At 46.3% G+C, this 19,129-nt stretch overlaps 1 protein-coding gene across 1 annotated transcript in view; it reads left to right on the forward strand.

The window, feature by feature from the left end:
* Nucleotides 1-19,129, forward strand: part of Wb (wing blister) — a 115,744-nt gene that overhangs the window by 19,445 nt on the left and 77,170 nt on the right. Inside the window, exons 2-12 of the mRNA XM_077690699.1 lie at nt 7,157-7,283; nt 7,961-8,120; nt 8,926-9,168; nt 9,405-9,464; nt 11,316-11,441; nt 12,381-12,467; nt 13,025-13,139; nt 14,888-15,006; nt 15,805-15,966; nt 17,518-17,673; nt 18,064-18,204. Of these exons, the coding sequence (XP_077546825.1) occupies nt 7,157-7,283; nt 7,961-8,120; nt 8,926-9,168; nt 9,405-9,464; nt 11,316-11,441; nt 12,381-12,467; nt 13,025-13,139; nt 14,888-15,006; nt 15,805-15,966; nt 17,518-17,673; nt 18,064-18,204 (1,496 nt within the window). The remainder of the gene's footprint in view (nt 1-7,156; nt 7,284-7,960; nt 8,121-8,925; nt 9,169-9,404; nt 9,465-11,315; nt 11,442-12,380; nt 12,468-13,024; nt 13,140-14,887; nt 15,007-15,804; nt 15,967-17,517; nt 17,674-18,063; nt 18,205-19,129) is intronic.

Consider the following 19,129-nt stretch of genomic DNA (forward strand, 5'->3'; position numbering starts at 1 on the left):
GTTTCACGCAGAGGAAGCTTCCCGTTTCAACCATCTTTCTCGTTCGATGAAAGGGGCTCTGACTTTTTTTTTTTTAGGTTTCCCGCACCCGCGACTCTTTGTTCGTTGTTCACACGCACTAACAACGTCTGCGCGGATGTTTATTAGTGTTTACGCGACCACCATCATCCGCGCAGAGCGGGTGGGTTGATCGACCAGCGGGCAACGATGGCTCGTAGTCAAAGCATTCATCACAGGCGCTGCTTCTGCGGTCTGCTGCGCCCGTGGGGAACCGGCGTGACATCCGAGACGACTACACTCTGCCTGCCGCCGCTGCCTCACTGACTCTGTTGTTGGTCTTTTGTTTGTTTTGCTTAAAACGGGGCTCGTAAATGCCGCCACACGGAGTTGAGCGCCGGGGAGGGGGGGGGGGGGGGGACGCAAAAGCGGGCAGAGGGGCTGAGATTGCGGGCGCTTGCTTTGCCGGCCGAAGACAGGGCAGGATGTACGCGACAGTGTGTACAGTTCACGACGCAAACTCTGCGAGCCCCTCTTGCCACCCCCTTTTCGATGTTTGGGTGCTTTGTCTACGAGCTCTGAGCCGGCCGTTATGTGAGTGGAACTTTTCAAGGTCAAAATGTGTGCGTCATTCTTGCGTTGCTCGTGTACTCGATGACGTGACAGTGGGTGTAACAGCGAGGAAACAGTGTGCCGAGTATTGCACTGATTTTCTGTTGTTCTTTTTGGCCAGTTATACTATTTCGCACGGCAAGTGTGCTTACAAAGGCCTTGCTACAAAAGCTACCGAATACCGAGGCATTAAATGAGCCATGCAGGAATTATACAACCTTGTTTAATTTAGAAAGAGAGGGACAACCAAACAGAAAGAGATTGCTGAGAACTTTCAAGTTTCGCGCTGCACCTGACGTCATCAGTGACGTAGAAGGGGATTAGCAAAACAGAGTTATCAGTGTGCTAACTCACTTTGGCGTTCAAATGAATGGTGCAATCAGAATGGTGTGACCACTACAATCGTACAGTCACGTTTCTTGGCGGTACCTTTGGTCGGCATCCGCCAATCGCACAAGTTATTCTTTGTGACGTCATAAAAACCCGGCAAAATTGCGGGGGTAGAAGTCGCCGCTGCTTCGTCTGTTTTTTCTGAATATCTAGATTGCTTGTTTAAAATTTGCGTTAAAATTGGTGTCAGTGTTCATTGGACAAAACAGTGTTTTAAATGAAGCACACCTTTATTTTGCCTTCGCAGGACCCCTAACATGTGAATAAAATGTGAGGACTGCACTTACTACTTTACTACTGAGTTAATATTTCGATTGGCAGGCGGATCCAGAAGCGGTTCACGGCACCGGTGCGCAGAAATTTCTGCAGTGCACAGGCGCGGTTCCGAGGTGCCGTGCAACACGTCTGCAGCATCTGCAGCCGTCAGCAGCGCGCCCGCGTGCGTTTACAATCGCGCGAGGTGCAGGCATACTCGTCTGCTAACCACTCTCGGCTGCCGTCATGAACTCGAAGTTTACGCCCATCTCGGTTACACCGAACCAGAAGATTATCCAGAATTCCGTTTTTTTTTGTTTTTTTTTTTTTTGGGGGGGGGGGGGGTCTAAATCTTCCTGGGGGGGGGGGGGGGGCTTTTCTTTTCTTTTAGGGAGCGTGGTGTACAAATCCCTGGGCGGTGTGGGCGGTGTGCTCGTGGTGTGGAATCTTTTTATGGGGGTGTCGAAGTTCTTTGGCGGGGGCGGGAGGGTCGGGGTCGGGGGGAGGGGGGGGGGTGTATAAATCTCTGCACCGAACGCATCGCAAATGTTGTCGCGCCGTCATTCACGGTGACCAAGGCAACCAACTGCGCTGAAAGCCAGCCTAGGATTTGGCATAGAACCCCAGGAATCCTGCCCTGAAAGCGCACCTACCCTCCCATGGTGGCCCGTTTCCGTCCCGCAGCATGCCTAACTCCTGTGCAAGGCCTTGATCCACGGGGGCGTTCTGCGAGCTCGAGCTCCGCTATGCGACTGAGAGGCGCTGCTCAGAACAAACTGGGGAAGATTCTGGGCGAAACCGCAGGCTTGTCTGCTTCAGTTCCTCCGTGCAACAAGGGCCGCCGCCGGAAACCAGTGCGCTAACGACTTCAGACTTCGTCTGCCCTTCTACATGGTGTGAATTTACCTGCGAATTCGCTGCTGCGGTGCCGTTCGTGCAGCAAAACGATCTATTGCCACACCTACAAAAAAATGGAAAAAAGGATTCTTGGATGACAAAGCGACTTTAAAATAAAAAAGTCCACCCACAAGTTGCTTGTTTCGTGCTTTTCCCGTTTATAATATCCGCTGCATGCTTTGTTAGTTTTAGATGAATTAGTTTGTTTGCTTCCAAGTTTTTTGCTTCTATGTTAAGCATATATGTTTAAATTTGTTCTACATTTCCATATTCCTTCGTGTTATTTCATGTTTTGTACACAAAAAAAAAAAATTGGAAGCAGAGATAGCAATTATGCCACAATTCTTTGTACATACGAATGAATTTTTTATGAAATATCTAATTTTTCTTGTTCTTGAGAGTTAACAGTTGTGAATTTTCAGTTAATAGCTAATATTTTCAGGTAATTTAGCTTCAGGTGATAGTGGTGCATAGATTATCAGTTAATAGTTATGTATTTAATATGCATATTCCTAATCCCTTGAAAAAATCATATGGAAAAGGTCGAGGTGCAATCTCAGCACCCCGCCCCCGCAGCAAAATTTCTGGCCTCGCCTGCGAGTTCCACGAACATTTTCACGCGGTCGCCGCAACTGCCGGTAGCCGTCTGTCGACTCGCAACGCCCCAACTACGGCGCGCGCTCGTGGCACCGACTCGCTGCACCACCTCCGTAGCAGGTGCAGAAGTTCTCTGCACCCGGGGCGCGGTGCAGGGCACCATTCCTGCGAGGTCATTCCAAGCCAAACGTCCAAGACCAAAAATCGACCATCGCCAATTTTCTTGAAAAATTTTCCGCTGGTTGCAGATTAACAGTATACGAGGATTGCATGAAGTAATTTTGTCGAAAAAAAGAAATATCAGTCGTGTAAGCGCTCCTTGAAGTTTCGACAAAGCAGCGCAATGTGATTTGAGATATTTTTTTTAAAATAAGAGTGAAAATATATAGAATGACAAATGTTATTTTAAAATATCCCTCTTGCGTTGCTTTTTGATGCGGCTTCACGGTTGAAGCCGTGTAAAAAATTTTGGCGTTGTATCGGCTTAGTAAAAATGCAACAAATGGTGCGTTTTCAGGAATTTTTCGCAAGGCACCGTTCAAGCTTCAGTCGTAATATTTCCATTGTGAATTGATATGTTCTTTGACTATCTGTAAAAAATAATTTCAATTCGTTAGAGAGCGTACTTTTCACGCACATAGCTTTCAAACATACGGTAAAATGAAGTTTTGCCAACATTAAGACCTAAATAAAGCATTAAGACTTTCTAGGTAAAATTAAGTGAGATGGCTAATTATGCGGGACAACGCTTTAGCTTTTAATGCAAAAAATTTCATTTGAGTAAATTTTGTTTGAGGCGAGAAAAAAGTTTGAAATTCACAGTCGCCCACACGTATGTGTAATATGCAACTGTGTCTCCTCACGGAACACGTACGTGCCACAAAATTCTTACACGGCTTTATTCATAAAGCCACATCAAAGAGCAACGCAGGAGAAATGTTTAAATTAACATTTCTCATTGTACAAAATCTCACTATTGATTAAAAAAAATATTATCTCAAACAACATTACGCTTAATTCATTGCAGAAACTTCAAAAAGCTCTACATAACCCCCCAAAATTTTTTTGACAAAATTACTTTATGCAATCCTCGTACTCTTAATCTGCAACTAGCCGAAAATTTTTCAAGAAAGTTGGCGACGGTCGATTTTCGGCCTCAGGAGTTTGGCGTAGAATGACCCTGCAGCGATCATTCGAGCGTCTTGGTGCAGCGCACCCTGCACCGGTGCAGGTGTTCAGTGGCGTAACCAGAGATATATTTCGGGGGGGTGTTATATATACACCGCCGGGAAAATTAAAAAAGAAAAAGAAAGAGAGACTGCGCCGGATGCCCGAACTATATATGTCATTCTTCTGCATGCATAAGTTTCGAGTGGGAAAGGCAGGAGAGGGGGGGGGGGGGGGGGGGGAGGGGGGGTTCTGACAACTAAACCACCCCGGGCCTGGCTACGCCCCTGCAGGCGCTGCAGTGAACCACGTTTGAATAAAATTTTCCGACCCTTCCCAGCGATGAAGATTTAAGGTGAATGTTCTGGCTTAATGGCGAATTTTTCGATGCGGCGCATCTCTTGCAGGTCCCTCCTGCGACGTCGTCGTCGGCGGCGGCGTCCGTCCGCAGCCCTCCTCCGTTCGCCTCTCCCACAGCTGTGTGCGACACTCTCACTCCGGCGCATTAGCATAACGACAGCTGGCGCGCTTGGTTGGCGCGCGCTTCGCTGCGTTAACGCTGCGTTAACAGCTGCTCCGGTGCGCATGTGCGCGCATGCGCGACTCTCCTCCGCGGTCTCCTCTCCTTCAAGCGCTGTGCGGTATCGCGCCGCGGCGGTTCAGTCAGCGCTCGCTCTCGCACTTGATGTGACCTTGTTTGACTGCTTCTACGCGTGCTTGACTACTTCGTGCTTGACTTGATTCTTCCGATGAAGAGGTGATGGAAGCGACGGTCCCTTCAGTGAGTGGTGTGATACAACCCAATATCAGCGTCACCCCAAGCACTAAAGGCAGCGTTACGACCATCGCATGTGATGGAAAGGCATCCTACGCGTTCACAACATGTCTCACGCGATTTAGAGAATCAACCCAATGGAAACGCCAATTGAACCCCCAGATGCGTCGCATCACACCAGGGTTCCCTCACGGGGAGATGGCGGTAATTTTAGATGCTGCGCATCTCTTGCTCTGAGGCATGTCCCTCCTGCGTCGTCGTCGTCGTCGGCGGCGACGTCCGTCCGTAGCCCTCCTCCGTTAGCCTCTCCCACAGCTGTGTGCAACACTCTCACTCCGGCGCATTAGCATAACGACAGCTGGCGCGCTTGGTTGGCGCGCGCTTCGCTGCGTTAACGTTGCGTTAACAGCTGCTCCGGTGCGCATGTGCGCGCATGCGCGACTCTCCTCCGCGGTCTCCTCTCCTTCAAGTGCTGTGAATATAAAGCGGGTATCGCGCCGCGGCGGTTCAGTCAGCGCTCGCTCTCGCACTTGATGTGACCTTGCTTGACTGCTTCTACGTGCTTGACTACTTCGTGCTTGACGACTTCGTGCTTGACGACTTCGCGCTTGATTACGTCGTACTTCACTTGATTCTTCGATGAAGAGGTTATGGAAGCGACGGTCCCTACAGTGAGTGGTGTGACACAACCCACTATCAGCGTCACCCCAAGCACTGAAGGCAAAGTTACGACCATTGAAGATGACAAGGCTGCGAAGGCTGCGAAGCGAAGAGCTCGTGATGCCGAGCGTAAACGAATGTAAAATTGCCTCCATCGTCCCGTGTATGAGAACAACCGTATGTGATGGAAGGCATCCTACGCGTCCACAACACGTTTCACGCGATTTAGAGAATCAACCCAATGGAAACGCCAATTGAACCCCCAGATGCGCCGCATCACACCAGGGTTCCCTCGCGGGGAGATGGAGGCAATTTTTTCTTTCATTTTTCAATGTTCATAAAGTGCTGTTTGCAGCTGTGATATTCGTGAACTAGAAATTCGCGGCAAACTGAAGCCGTTGCTGCTATGATGAAGCTCTCGAGTTAATTTCATTCGAAATGACAATAAAAATTGACAGTTCATTTATGTGTAGCTTCCTACGGGGGTTGATAGCGAGAACATTCTAATGACGCGGGCAGTGTTTTGCCCATACAAGATTTCTTGGATTTCCGCTCCAGGCGCTCTGGTAACGTTTTGCTAGACCTCACAGAATCATCCACTCATAAAATTACGCCCATATATTGAATGGTTGAACGGCACATCAGTAGCTGACTTTACGACAGCCTTTGCTTCCTAGCTGTCCTACGATGCCGTACAGTGAAGCTTGCCCTAAAGAGCCTTCTACACTCCGTAAATTACATTAAACTGACCGAAATTGACTTTTGGTACTTCAGGCTGGCGGCAGTCTTTTTTATTTGCGTTTTTACGGGATACTCTGGCAGAGTGTTCCTATTTCTGAACGCACAGACTGTCGGAGTTTTCTGTGTGAAGGAAAGACCAGTACGCACATTTCTTTTTGGTTCTCTTCATTTTTTTGTACGCCTGTGCAAATTTAACCCATGTATACAACATAATTGGTTGCACCATCCTTAAATGTTGTTTTTTATCATTACATCTTGAACACCATTTTACGCGATGAGCATTGCACATGTATGTTAATATAGGTATGAAAAAAAAAACTGTGGTTGATTCCTCTGTCATATGAATCAATAAAACACGAAAGTGAAATGTGCAGCGAAATCTGCAGCTGAGCATGATTTGCGGTGGGTGGCTGTCTTGTGGGTGTGCTTGGCAAGCGACGTCCTGCTGACGGGTCGCTTCGGCAAAGGTGTGCTGGCGTCATTTCCGTGACGGATATGACGTCAGTGAAATCTTGTGGTATCGCGGCATAAAACAATTTCTTGTTGAAATATAAAACCCGAAAACGAACAACCCTATGTATAACGTACTCTTTAGTACTAAAGGTTGCTTCCCCACAAGAAGACCCTGTGTGCAGGGGTGCACCCTTTACAGGCCGCCAATTGCTTCGTTGTACTCGCATCACTTCCGTGACGGATATGACGTCAGCGAAATCTTCGTGTATCCGGAAATAAAACACTGTCGTGTTGAAACAAATGGTTCAGATATGCACCAATTTAACCGTTTCCGCTTCGAAACCGCTTCAAAAAAGAGTTTCCATGTAGGAAGACTTCCCATCCACTTAGAATGCAGCCGACTGGTCACAAAGGAAAGCTATATGTACAGCTTTCTAAGAAAACTTCGTAGGTGAAAAAAGAGAGTCGTAGTCTGAGGTTTGAACCCAGGACCTCTGCTAATTTGAAGTCATCACTTTACTAGCTGTTTAAGCTAACACTGCATGGTCATTTTCACATTGCATATGTGCACACGGAATATGTGTGAAATGTTTTTTTTTCTTCTCATTGCAGATTATGCAAAGGGCCTGTTCCCATCTGTGTTTAACTTGGCCAGCAGTGCTGTCATCACGGTGAACGCCACATGCGGAGAGACAGGGCCTGACAACTACTGCAAGCTGGTCGAGCACACATTCAACAGGTATGTTGGTCTGTTTTGCATGTAGCTACCCGTGGGAATTCGTTGGTGCGGTTCATTAACAATTTATTGCATTCATTTACCCTCTAATATTTCATTCACTGGACCACCCAAGAAAAAATGGTAGCTGGTCCCAACTGATTTATGTTTACCTGGTCCTAGCTGGTCCCAGCTGGTATTAGCTAGGACCAGCGGGTTCCAACTCTCAATTTAATTATAAACCGGATGCAACCCGCTACCATTTTCTCGTGGGCAACCAAAGCGGCTAACCTAAAATAATCAATGCAGCTGTATTATGTTGTACCTCAAACGAAGACGAATAAAAAAAAGGCCTGAGCTTAGCCATTTGATTGCTAAAACTATTCGTGTGCGCTACACGAACGTTTGAAAATTGGAATTAGATTGTATGTTTTCTTCAGCCTATTGACTTATCAATACATAATGCAATCCTTCTTTCCAGAAAAAGCTATTTCAAAAATTGATGGTTCCACATCATGTGGATTTTGTTTATTTATACTCAAACGGATTGCGCCAATCTCTGTCGTGGAGATTCAACTTTTGTGTTCAGATTGTCAGGTCAGGCTTGCAGTTTTACTCGATCTAAGCTGCCCTACTGGTCACTGCTGCCATTCGACATCTAGTGGCATTATTAATGTGGCAATGTGACGCCCCCTCCGCAGAGAACCTCAGTGCGGGGAGTGTGATGCAACAAGCCGCAATGCAGACCGGAGGCACCCGATTCAGCATGCCATTGACGGCAGCAACCGTTGGTGGCAGAGCCCCTCGTTACAGCATGGACGCAAGTACCAGTGGGTTACCATCACTCTTGACCTCAAACAGGTACGATCCTTCCCTCTCAGGTAACTTAGCCTCCACTTTCCTCTAGTAGGCTTGCACGACCTCCTGCTTTGAGGTTTTCACTAACAGAGCTTGAGCTGTAGACCATCCAAAGCCGTAGATCACCCATAGCTGTTGACCATCCGTAACTGTAGACCATCCAAAGCCGTAGACCAGCTGTAGCCATAGATCAGCAACCGTAGACCATCTATAGACCAGCCGTAGTGGCTGTGACACTGCTACTTCCTGCAGGGTTGACTTGTGGCTACAATTGACTCTATGGTTGACTCACGGGTAAAAACAACAAGAATAAAATGAATGACAAGATGACATTGGTATTTGTAGTGCAGTCGTTTATAAATATGTGTCAGCCTTCTGGTTGTAATGTGGGTAGCGTCTTATCAAAATCAGTTGGACTCCCTGCCACTGGGCATGCAGGGTGCATTTCGTAGTGTGGTGTTACTAAGATTAAGTGGAGCCGCTCAGAATGAATTCGTTTTTGGCAACCCTAACCTAATTCACGAGGATGGCTTGGTGGGCTAGTTGGTGTAGCATCATAAAGGGTTGACAGCGCATAAACACGACGGCACAAGGAAAAGGAGACAGGACAAGCGCTGTCAGCGCTTGTCCTGTCTCCTCTTCCTTGTGCTGTCGTGTTTATGCGCTGTCAACCCTTTATGATGCTAACCTAATTCATTTAGATATAAATGGTCACCAGTTTTTTTCGTCCTATTCTTTTTTAAATTTTCCTCAGAAATGTTTGTGGCATCTTGTAAATTGTTGGTTGAGAGTTATGAGATCTCTGCAGGTCTTCCAAGTGGCCTACGTGATCGTCAAGGCAGCCATTTCACCACGACCTGGCAACTGGATTCTGGAGCGCTCCATTGATGGCGTCTTCTACCGACCCTGGCAGTACTATGCCGTGTCCGACGGTGAATGCTGGGAGGCGTACGGAATAGCGCCCACTCCGGGACAGCCTGTCTACAAATCCGATGACGAAGTGATCTGCACCTCGTTCTATTCGAGCATCACTCCATTCGAAGATGGTGAGGTGAGTGCACTTGTACTCCTATTTTTGGTAGAGGCAGGTGAGGCCATTTCATGCTGCTTTTAGGCTTGGATCACACCATTTCCCTTCTTAATACATGCCTGTGAACGAAGAAAAAATGCCTAATTACATTCAATTTAAGAAAAAGAAAAGGTAGTTTTGTTTAGAAATTATGTCTCTTGTTATGGAAATGGCAGTTTTTGCTACAAGTGAGTGATGTCTGATTTTCTCTGTTTCAGATTCACACCTCACTCATCAGCGGCAGACCGGGGGCAGAAGAATTCACCGAGAAACTGATGGCAAGTTGATGTTTCTTTTTATTATTTTGATAAGTTCGGAGATGTATGTACTAAAGCTTCTAGTATTCAATGTATATGTTTGCGTGATTATAGTTCTTCAGCGCTAATATTCACATTTTTAGTGCTGTAGAAGCAGGTGTTTTAAAGTGTTGATTATATATAGTACTGCCCATAATTTGGGTCCTGCCAAAAGGGTGTGTACATGGGAAAGATTTGAATGTCATTTGTGCAGTTAGAATTGACAACTATCAACGCAGGTTACTTTAAAGGAGCCATGAAGAGAAAACAAAAGTTTGTTTTATTCGAAAGATTAGGTGTTTCATAGTACCCCAAGCGCTTTCCCGGAAGCAAATGATGCTTTATTCACTGAGAAATAAGGCAATTTAAGCCAAAATTTTAAATCTCCCGCTAAAATTGCACATTTGGTGACGTGAGCAATGGTGTCACACGGGCCGGTCCATGAAACAGATACTTAGTATGTCGACTCCATATAGCACCCACACGCGGGAGTCGACCGAGACGGCGGCCATTTTAAAAATGCTAGTAAAACCTAGTGCACCCGCAGCCCTAGTCATGGAATCGCCTGATCCGGAGAACAAAACTCTCGCCGAGGAGCTCGGGCTTGCATTTAACAACCTCACACCACTTGAACGCTCAACGCTTCTAAGTGCACGAGCGGCAAGAGTTGTGGGATACGCGGTGGACGGGAAAGCGACCATTCCGCTATAGCCACAACAGACGAACGCCCTGCCGTCGGCACCGCTGCCTCGTCAGCGCCGTCGCCACGGACGAATACAGACTGGTACGTATGTGCCGTATTTTTATTACGGTTAATAATAGTTCAACTTCAGTAGCAGTATCGCTTATGCCAGTTGGCCGGTGTCGTGTATGGAAAGCCGTTCGCGCGAGCTCTCTGCTTCGACCAGAAAGATACGAGCGTCAATGCGCGGTGTTTACGGCATTTTTCCTCCAAGGTCAGAGCGCCTCGAACCCGAAAATTCGTCTGCGCGACGGCGAGATGTCGAGCTCGGCCAGGCGGTTGTTTCGTACGCATTGGCGCACACGCTTGCGTGTTCGTTCGGAACTTCAACCGTTTACTCCACCGTTCTTTGTCATAAAAAGAATGTGCAGTATGTTTCACGGGCATTTAGCTCGTTATGCAAACTGTAAGCCCTGCCTAACATGCGTTTGCTTTTGCCGGCCTCCGCCAATCGCAGAGCTTAGTCCATGTGACGGCATAGGTTCTGTTGCGGGAAATGAGCTGGTGGGTCGCATGACCATTCCCGTTTTTCCTAATTATGTAGCTTATTTGAGCGAAGTTTGCGTTATAAGTGGTGTCGTTATGGTTCTAACGAGGCAATCTTTCGAATGAACCAAACTTGTGTTTTCTCTTCATGGCTCCTTTAATCAATATCATTTTTCAAAAGCCTTGAGAGCATTTTGGTCTTGTTTAATTGTTCCTATTCATTTTTTTTTTTCTTTTCGGAAGGGCGGGTAGTCAAATAACTTCACTGTCTTTTTTCCTTTCTTATCTCATTCTTGAGGCTTACGGGAAAAGCAGTGGAGGAGAAGTTTTATGTAGGTGTCTTGTTTTGGATACAGTGTTGATTCGTTAATGTTTGTTACAAATCATTAATAAATAAATAAAAACAGCGTAATGGGCACATAAATTTGAGTGAAGACACACCTAAAAGGGAGGACATAGGCAGCGAATGGGTCCTTCTACAAACGTGCCTTTTATACCACTGATTTTACTTCGCTACGATAAACCAACTTGATTCGTGATGTCCAAATTGACAATGTAATGTACAACCAGCCCAGTGATGTCCATTGCTTACTTTCCCAATGCAGGACTTCACCAAGGCTCGATACGTCCGACTGCGTCTTCAACGCATCCGCACCCTGAATGCCGACCTCATGAGCTTCCAGGCCGCTGGTGGGGACTCGGAGAAACTGGACAAGTCCGTAACCAGGCGGGTAGGTTGAGCTCAAGCCCTAATTAACTGACCTTTGTTTTGTGCTGTGGTAACCTTCTTTTTGCTCGTAAAGTGGCTATAATTATGTAAATGTAATTAGTACTTGAGGAGCAGATATGGTTTAACAAGATTGCAAGAAAATGAGTTACTGCTTCATTGAAAAAACAAGCGCCTCTGGTGCAGAGCTTGAGACAAACAAGATAGATAAATTGACTATATCGTGAAGAGGTGAAGTGCCCCTCATTTGCCTGCTTATTTTTTTCCTGCCTGTTCTTAACTTAGTGGTCCTAACATTTGCAACGAGTATGCATTGCAGATAATTTGTAAGCAATGTAACCATAAACCCTGTTAGAAAAAAATAACTTTGCAGCACTTCGGCATTTTGTGTTAGTACGTGGGTAGATGTTTCTTATTGTATCATACTTTCTTGATTGTTGTAACTTTTGCAGTGCCCCTGCCAACTGGAATTGTAAAAGCACTAACTATGAAGCAACTAGTGAGTTTTAAGGTAGTTCAGATCGGGCTATATTATACTGGGGTCTGTCATTCACGCATAAAATCTTCGTGAAGGCTGGGTGGCTTTGTACGTAAGGTTGGTTGAAATGATAGCGCAGTGCTGGGATTTGAGCCTGAAGCTTGGGACTCAGTAGAAACATGCCTAACCTTAGCAGGTCCCAATTTTTATCAGCCCAAGTAACTGAATGAAATTGCTTAGCGGTGTTGACTAAGTTTCAGAACACATCAACAGCTTGTTAAAAAATGTTTGTATCATGGAGCAATGAAATGACATGTGCACCTTTTCTCTTCTTTTTACTGCTATGCAAGTTTCCTAAAATTTTCTTGTTTTGCCACTGAGAATATTAAGTGATTGCTTTAATGTGCAGTGCATAAACTTTATTGCTGCCATTCTTGATGGGCTGTCGTGTGTTTGTCCTTTCAGTACTTCTACTCCATCAAGGACATATCGATAGGTGGCCAATGTGTCTGCTCAGGACATGCACAAGAGTGTCCTTCCAAGGGTGCAGAGGTGAATGTTTTGAGTTTTTGAGTGCTGATGTATGCTGTGTTTCATAAAAAACACATATGTGATTGATGTACAGTTGCCCAATGTATGCCAAGTTTCGAAGGTTTTTGTACACATATTAGCATTGCAGCAGGCATTCTGCTTAATTAAAAAATAATAAAGAAGTGCATTTTAAAATTGAACTGCAGTGGGAAAATTTGAAAGCCCTTGCATTCTTGTGGCCAGTGTAGCTATGTGAAGCGCTTTTTTTTTTTTATAAAGGAACAAAAGGTGTCTTTTGGTGTAAGAAATAGGAACGTTCCAGCCTTTTCTTCGGTAACCCGATAAATGGAATAAAAAGCGGATTATCTAAGACCGTGGAGCACAGATAGATCTATGGGCAGTCACAGACATTGAACAGATTTTCTATTGTGTCTACTATCATGCAGCTGCTGACAGTCAAATCAAGAAATTTAATTTCAGCAGCACTTTCAGGCAATCATTGCTCTAAACAAAGTGTCGATAGCAGCGCGAATGCAGCAAAGGCTTCGCTCTGAGCCCTCGTCCCTTGCACGGTGCAGTTGCAGTGTCGCTGTGAGCACAACACGTGTGGAGCCAGCTGCGAGCGCTGTTGCCCGATGTTCAACCAGCAACCCTGGAGGATGGGCACCGCTGGCGATGCAGCCGAGTGTGAAGGTGCAGCACCCTTTTGTTTTAGGGGAGAAGCCCCCTAGGGGCTGGGGCTGTTGGCGTCTCCTGTCGTCGTCACCGTTGTAATCATTGTTCGTCTCATGTAGTCACGGTACTAAAACACTGGGAAACTCATTTACGCCTCACGCTAGAACGTAACGCGTGCTAAAAAACACTGGTACACTCATTTACGCCTCATGCTAGAGAGCTTCGTGCTTCAAAGACGAGAGACTTTTACAGCAAAACTATACACCTCTACCCCTCAACGGTTTCGTCTCCATTAGAAAAGACCAAAGCGCCAAGAATACGCTTATACACTGTATGCTTCGCCTCTCTCCAGATTTCACATTAATGGAAATGGTCCGGCACTTTTTTTTTTTTTTTCGTTTTTGGTGGATTAGGGATTGAGTTTTGTTATTTTCTTCGAGTATCCTGCACACCTTTGTGGACACGATTCCACACCCTGGGCTGCCAAGCAATGTTCTGCATATTTGGATGTTTTGAGCTCTCAGTGGATAAGAGGCAGTGAAATGGCCAGGATAATGAGAATACCTAATACTGGGTAACGTATGCATTTGCAGTTGGCATTCCAACGGAGGTTTTATTGCCCCCTCACTGATCTGCATAATTTTTACCAAGAAACACATTTCTGAAGCAGTGTTTGCTGTATAGAGATGCTTGTGAGGTTAGATCAATACTTGGCACCTATCTGCAAAACTCAAATGGTGCATTTAAGTGAAAGTATAAGCATAGAGGTGTCGCGTGTACCAAAACCAGACTGAGATGGTTCAAATGCAGTACGCAACTATAGGGATGGCAGAGTGCGAGTCTCCGAGCTAGTGGGGACAGCGGGGAGCTGTTACAGGTATTAGCATATGGCGGCGCAAGGCGGGGTCAGACGCAAAGAAAGGACACTGTCAAGTCAAGTCTCAGTTCTTGCTCCCGCACGCCGACGACTCCCACGTCTTCCCACACCCTTTTTATGCTTTTCTCTGTGAGTGAATGGGGATTGCAGCGTTTTTCCTGGAATCCCAGAATGACGAACTGTGCTCTCTGCTGGACCCTAGTGCAACTGCTTTTCTCTATTTTCATTATAAGAACATAGGTGGCACCACGCCACGCTACAGAGGTACTATGCAAGAGGCTGTATGGTGTTTCTGGTGAACACTGTATGGTGTTTCTGATACACAACTAGGCTTGCGCTGCTGAGCATGAGGATGCGGGTTCGATTCACTGCTGCGGCGGCTGCTTTTCTGATGAAGGCGAAAAGAAAAAACGTCCGTGTGTACGAGATTTCGGTGCACGTTAAATATCCCCAGGCGGTCAAAATTAATTCGGAGCCCTCCACTACGGGGCCCTCATCACCTGCGTTGCGTCGGCGCGTTAGACCCTACAATCAATCAATACGCAACTAGGCTATGCTTTGTGAAACATGCATGCAGTGAGTGCTGTTGACAGAAAAGGCTTAATTCCAGTATAGAAAATACAACACTAGGTGCTTTCTGCAGGGCTAAGGTCATATGGATTGATCGTTGATAGCTGGCTGTTTGTAGTGATTTTTTGTCTTACAAGTGCCATACCGCGGTGCACCTACTGTTTCAGCAAAAAACATAATTATGCCTGGGTTTTGCAGCAAGGGATTTTAAAAAACACTTCAGGAAAAAAAAATGTATTTTTTTTGTCCACACAGCCAGCCTTTGGTATTGGTGGCTTACAAAAAGTACAAAGCAAGGGATTTCTTTCTGTCTTTTCAGAGTGCCAGTGTTTTGGCCATGCCACATCTTGTGTGTACGACCCTGAAGTGGCCAAGAGCGGCACAAGCCTGAACAAACATGGGGAGTACAACGGCGGCGGAGTCTGCCAGAACTGCTCGGTATGCTTTTACATCACATCAAACAACATTGTGCATGTGATCTGTTATGCTGTACATCATAATTGAATAACAAGAAAAGGGTAAAAATAAAAAGAAGTACATATATCTTTCTGGAGGGCAAACAATTGAAGTCCACCTAAATGTGATCTAACAGCTCCGAAGCAAACCTGCACAGCTTCTGCTGACCTTTGGAGCAGTTACAAAAAATTGTGTACCACTTCATTGGTGAAACGGTAAAGGTGTGTTTTGTGATTTTTAATGGAAGGGACTGAGGAATTTTGGTGATCATAGTGCAGGAAAGGTGTGTGTAATCAACCATTATAATTGACATAAAAGTAATACCCGAGTATTCTTTACTGATTTACTCCTTCTGTGCGGTAGGACAGTGAGAATCTTATGCAATACTGTTTTTTTATGTTGATGCTAAAAGTAAGTCTAAAAGCACACTTATGGCGGTATTCTGAGTCCCTCCTCTTCTCCATTTGCTCCCTCCACTCAGTAGAGGGAAGGGTTCCGCAATGCTTATGCATGGGGAAATCGATTTCAAGGATCTCCTCCTGTGAACACTCGAGTGAAGGAAGGACTCAGAATACCAGGGTTAGAGTCAGTCGGTCTGCAAGTGCAATACCTCCCACTTCAACATCAAAGACACCCGTCTTCCAAGATGCATTAAATACCTACAAGCCTTTGACAGAGCCTTTTGTTAAAATTGGTTCATTACTCTAGATGGTGACGATGACGATGATTACATTGAAAGGTTCAGCGGGCAGCCTGTCCTTCTCTTTTTGAAAATGGCAGCACAACACGGCCGGCATAAACTGCGAACGTTGCGAGGACGGCTACTTCCGTCCTCGTGGTGTGCGGAGAGACCATCGCAACCCGTGCCGCCAGTGCTCCTGTTCTGGCCCTGGCACCACAGGAAGCTGCATTGGAGACGACTCGCACATCGACGAAGGCCTGGTGAGCTTGGTTGAGGCTTTTTATTTTCTTTCTGATTTTCATTGGCGTCATCAGGGCACTAAAAAAATCACCCAAGAAAGGGTTCATTGGAGGTTTTGATTGCTGCACTGCAGTATGATACAGCTAACGTTTTTCTTTGCCTGCGGAAAGGCTACAGTTCATCTGCAAAGCCAACAGCAAGTTCTTTTCTAATTTCTTGTAGGTGGTGTTCATTGAAAAGTTTAGCTGTCAATTTCTTCACCTGGCAACATTGGAAATGGCCACAGACACGGCCGATGCACCACAGACATGGCGCAGCTTGTGCCACTGCGCCCGCCCACCGCAGAAAAAAAAAAAAAAAAAACCGTTGGCGTGCGTCGTCTGCTCCATTTCGACCTGATTCTCAACAGGGGTGTCACCAGAGATGTTATTAATTGCACTCACATTGGAGACGAGGCATTCTTTTGTGTTCGGTTGGGAAGAGCTTGGAATGTCCAACACAGATCATACGCTTAGCACGGACAAGTACCGCCATCCCACGGAGCCCGATGTAACCAGTGACGGCACGCTCACATGGTTGCCTGCATGCATGCCTCACGAGTGAATACAGGGTATAGGTGTCTTATGTGTGTTAGCATTGGTATTGATTATTGTTCATAAAATTTTGTATTGTCAGTTGACCTCTTCTTCCTGACATATCTACCTCACCCACATTGTATGTTGCTGTTTTATCCCCCCGCCTTTGTCAGTGAAATACCCTTTTGGGAGCCCTCAAGAAAAAAGTGATGATGAGGTGAGGGGGGCATAGGTGATGATAGTGACAACATTGAAACTCTTAGGAGTCAAACTGGCTTCCGTGTAGCCAAAGTTCTGGTACTGCTTATGGGCTGAATTTGTTCATTTGTGCCCAGCCAAACTTTAGTGTATTGCTGTTTTAGGGGCGAAGCGACCTAAAGCTATGGGTCTGTCCATCTCTTGTGTCTCATGGTACGTGACCGCCGCATGCTTTCGGAGATGTCGCAAAGTGGCCCGCATTGCACGCGCAAGAACCGGCTGCAACTGGCAGCGCAAACTCGGCACCGGGAGCGCGAGCTTGTCTGTGTTCGCCAACGGAGGCGCGAGCGCACGTGCACTGCGAGGGGGAGATCACGCAAGAGATCACGCCACGAACGCAGGCAGTCGTTCTCGGAGATTGAACGAGACGCAAGGACCTTTGCTCGTTTCCTCTCGTCTTGTTCGGGCACAAGTTCGCCCTAAATAAAAGTTCTTTTTTTACCGTTGTGTCCCATCCTACGTGACAAATTGTGGTGGAGGTGCGGGGTAGTCCTCGATGGCGCGGGGTCTTTCACCAGGTCTGGGCCTGGGAGCATTGACTCCGAAAATAAAAGTTGATTTGTACAATGTACGCACACAGTCTTACGTCTTTCTTAATGATGTAATGGTCAAACTTTCACGGGAGAGTTACGGTTACCGATGATCTCCCCCTCTCGAGCTTCGCCCCACTTATCATCATTCATTCCATGGATATGGCGTGATTTTTTTCTGAAAAGTGCTTTGCGTGAATCATTGCAGCATCCCGGGGACTGCATCTGCCGCGAAGGTTTCACGGGCCCCAAATGCGACCAGTGCAAGCGTGGCTATCGGAACTACCCGCGCTGCGAACCCTGCCCATGCCACCCAGCAGGCACCATCAACCCGGATCAGTGCGAGGGCCCCTGCCAGTGCAAGGTGAGCCTCCCATTAGAGCCCGGAGGAAAGAATATGAGAGCATCAATTGAAATGGAATTCATTGAAGGCCAACTGAAATTTCAGCTTGAGCAACTTTATTTTTAATGTGTAGTACGTACCACCAAATCAGCTGGGACACGAATAGTAGCCCTGTGAAACGTCTTCTTAATGAGTCAGAAGTGTTTAAAAAAGCTCTGCCACTGACCACACTGCACCTGCTGGTGGATCGCGTTTAACAGCCATGGCGCGCCTGTGACGCTCCAGCCGACGAGGGCTTCTTCCTCCGGCCAGCCACTCAGCTGGAGAACCGGTCTAGCTCTGCTGCAAACGCTTGTGTTGTGTTGGGTCATGTGTATTGAAGTGCTTCAAATGCTGCTCTCTGTCTTGCAGAAACATGTCGAAGGTGCCCGCTGCGACCAGTGTGTCCATGGCCACTACGACCTCTCGGAGACCAACCCAGAGGGCTGTTCATCGTGCTTCTGCTTTGGAGTGACCTCTGTCTGCCGGCCAAGCAACTGGGGCATTGAAACCGTGAGGAGCTTCTTTTTCTTGCAGGGGTAACACAAGAGGGGAATGGGGTGTGACCATACTGACCGTCACAGTTTTTGAGATGTCCAGTAGAGGTTCCAAAACTGAGTTTTTGCCGTTCAAAAACACTGAAAGTAATTAGTACACCAACATGCCTTTTTTTGGCATTTGTTCTGGCTTCAACGTTGCAGCCAACGTTTTTTAAATTGTGTTGCTCTTAGCTTGCATTTTTCTGTTTCCTGGACAACTTTTGGCACCACGTGAAGGTTACATGAAAAATTATTCAGCACAAGAGTGGCTAAGATGATGTCGGCACTGAATTGCTGGTTACACACCAGACATCGACCTTTCAAGTTTCTTATGGTGCCTAGTAGTATTTGTGTGTCAGCAATGTTAGGAACATTTTTTGAGTTTGAATAGAAGTTCGCAACATTTTGCAAAAAAATGGGAGCATGGTGTCAAAGGCCTTGTATGCTGTAGTTTTCTGAACACCGTTTTTTCTTTTTTGATTTTTTTTGTTTATGAAAAGTGCAAAATTTTTAAAATTTGGAGTATTCGCTCAAGAACAGCTTACAACACTTTTTCCTTTATGGTGGTAAACTGAAGTCATTTGAAGCTTGTGGAGACCAGTGAACTACAGCCAGTCTGCACTCAGGAGTAATGTTCCAGGTGATGTTCTGTGTTGTCTTTTTTTTATCGTTACTATTCCAACGGAAAGTTCAATCTGTTTAGCAAGTTTATGATTTGTAGTTCATTATCCTGGCACAATTGAGGTGCAGATGTTTTTCTCACTGACCTTATTACCCCTTGAATGTGTATGTAACTCCCATAGGGCCGAATTCATACAGCCACTTTCTTGGAAAGATTTTGCGAGGCATTGTCTCGCAAGTATGTAACTTATAAGCTGGCACTCTCCTCCGTAGTATGT

The sequence above is a fragment of the Haemaphysalis longicornis genome, unplaced genomic scaffold (assembly GCF_048455015.1).
Source record: "Haemaphysalis longicornis isolate Haplotype H1 unplaced genomic scaffold, Haemaphysalis longicornis Haplotype H1 scaffold_10, whole genome shotgun sequence".
Taxonomy (NCBI): Eukaryota; Metazoa; Arthropoda; class Arachnida; order Ixodida; family Ixodidae; genus Haemaphysalis; species Haemaphysalis longicornis.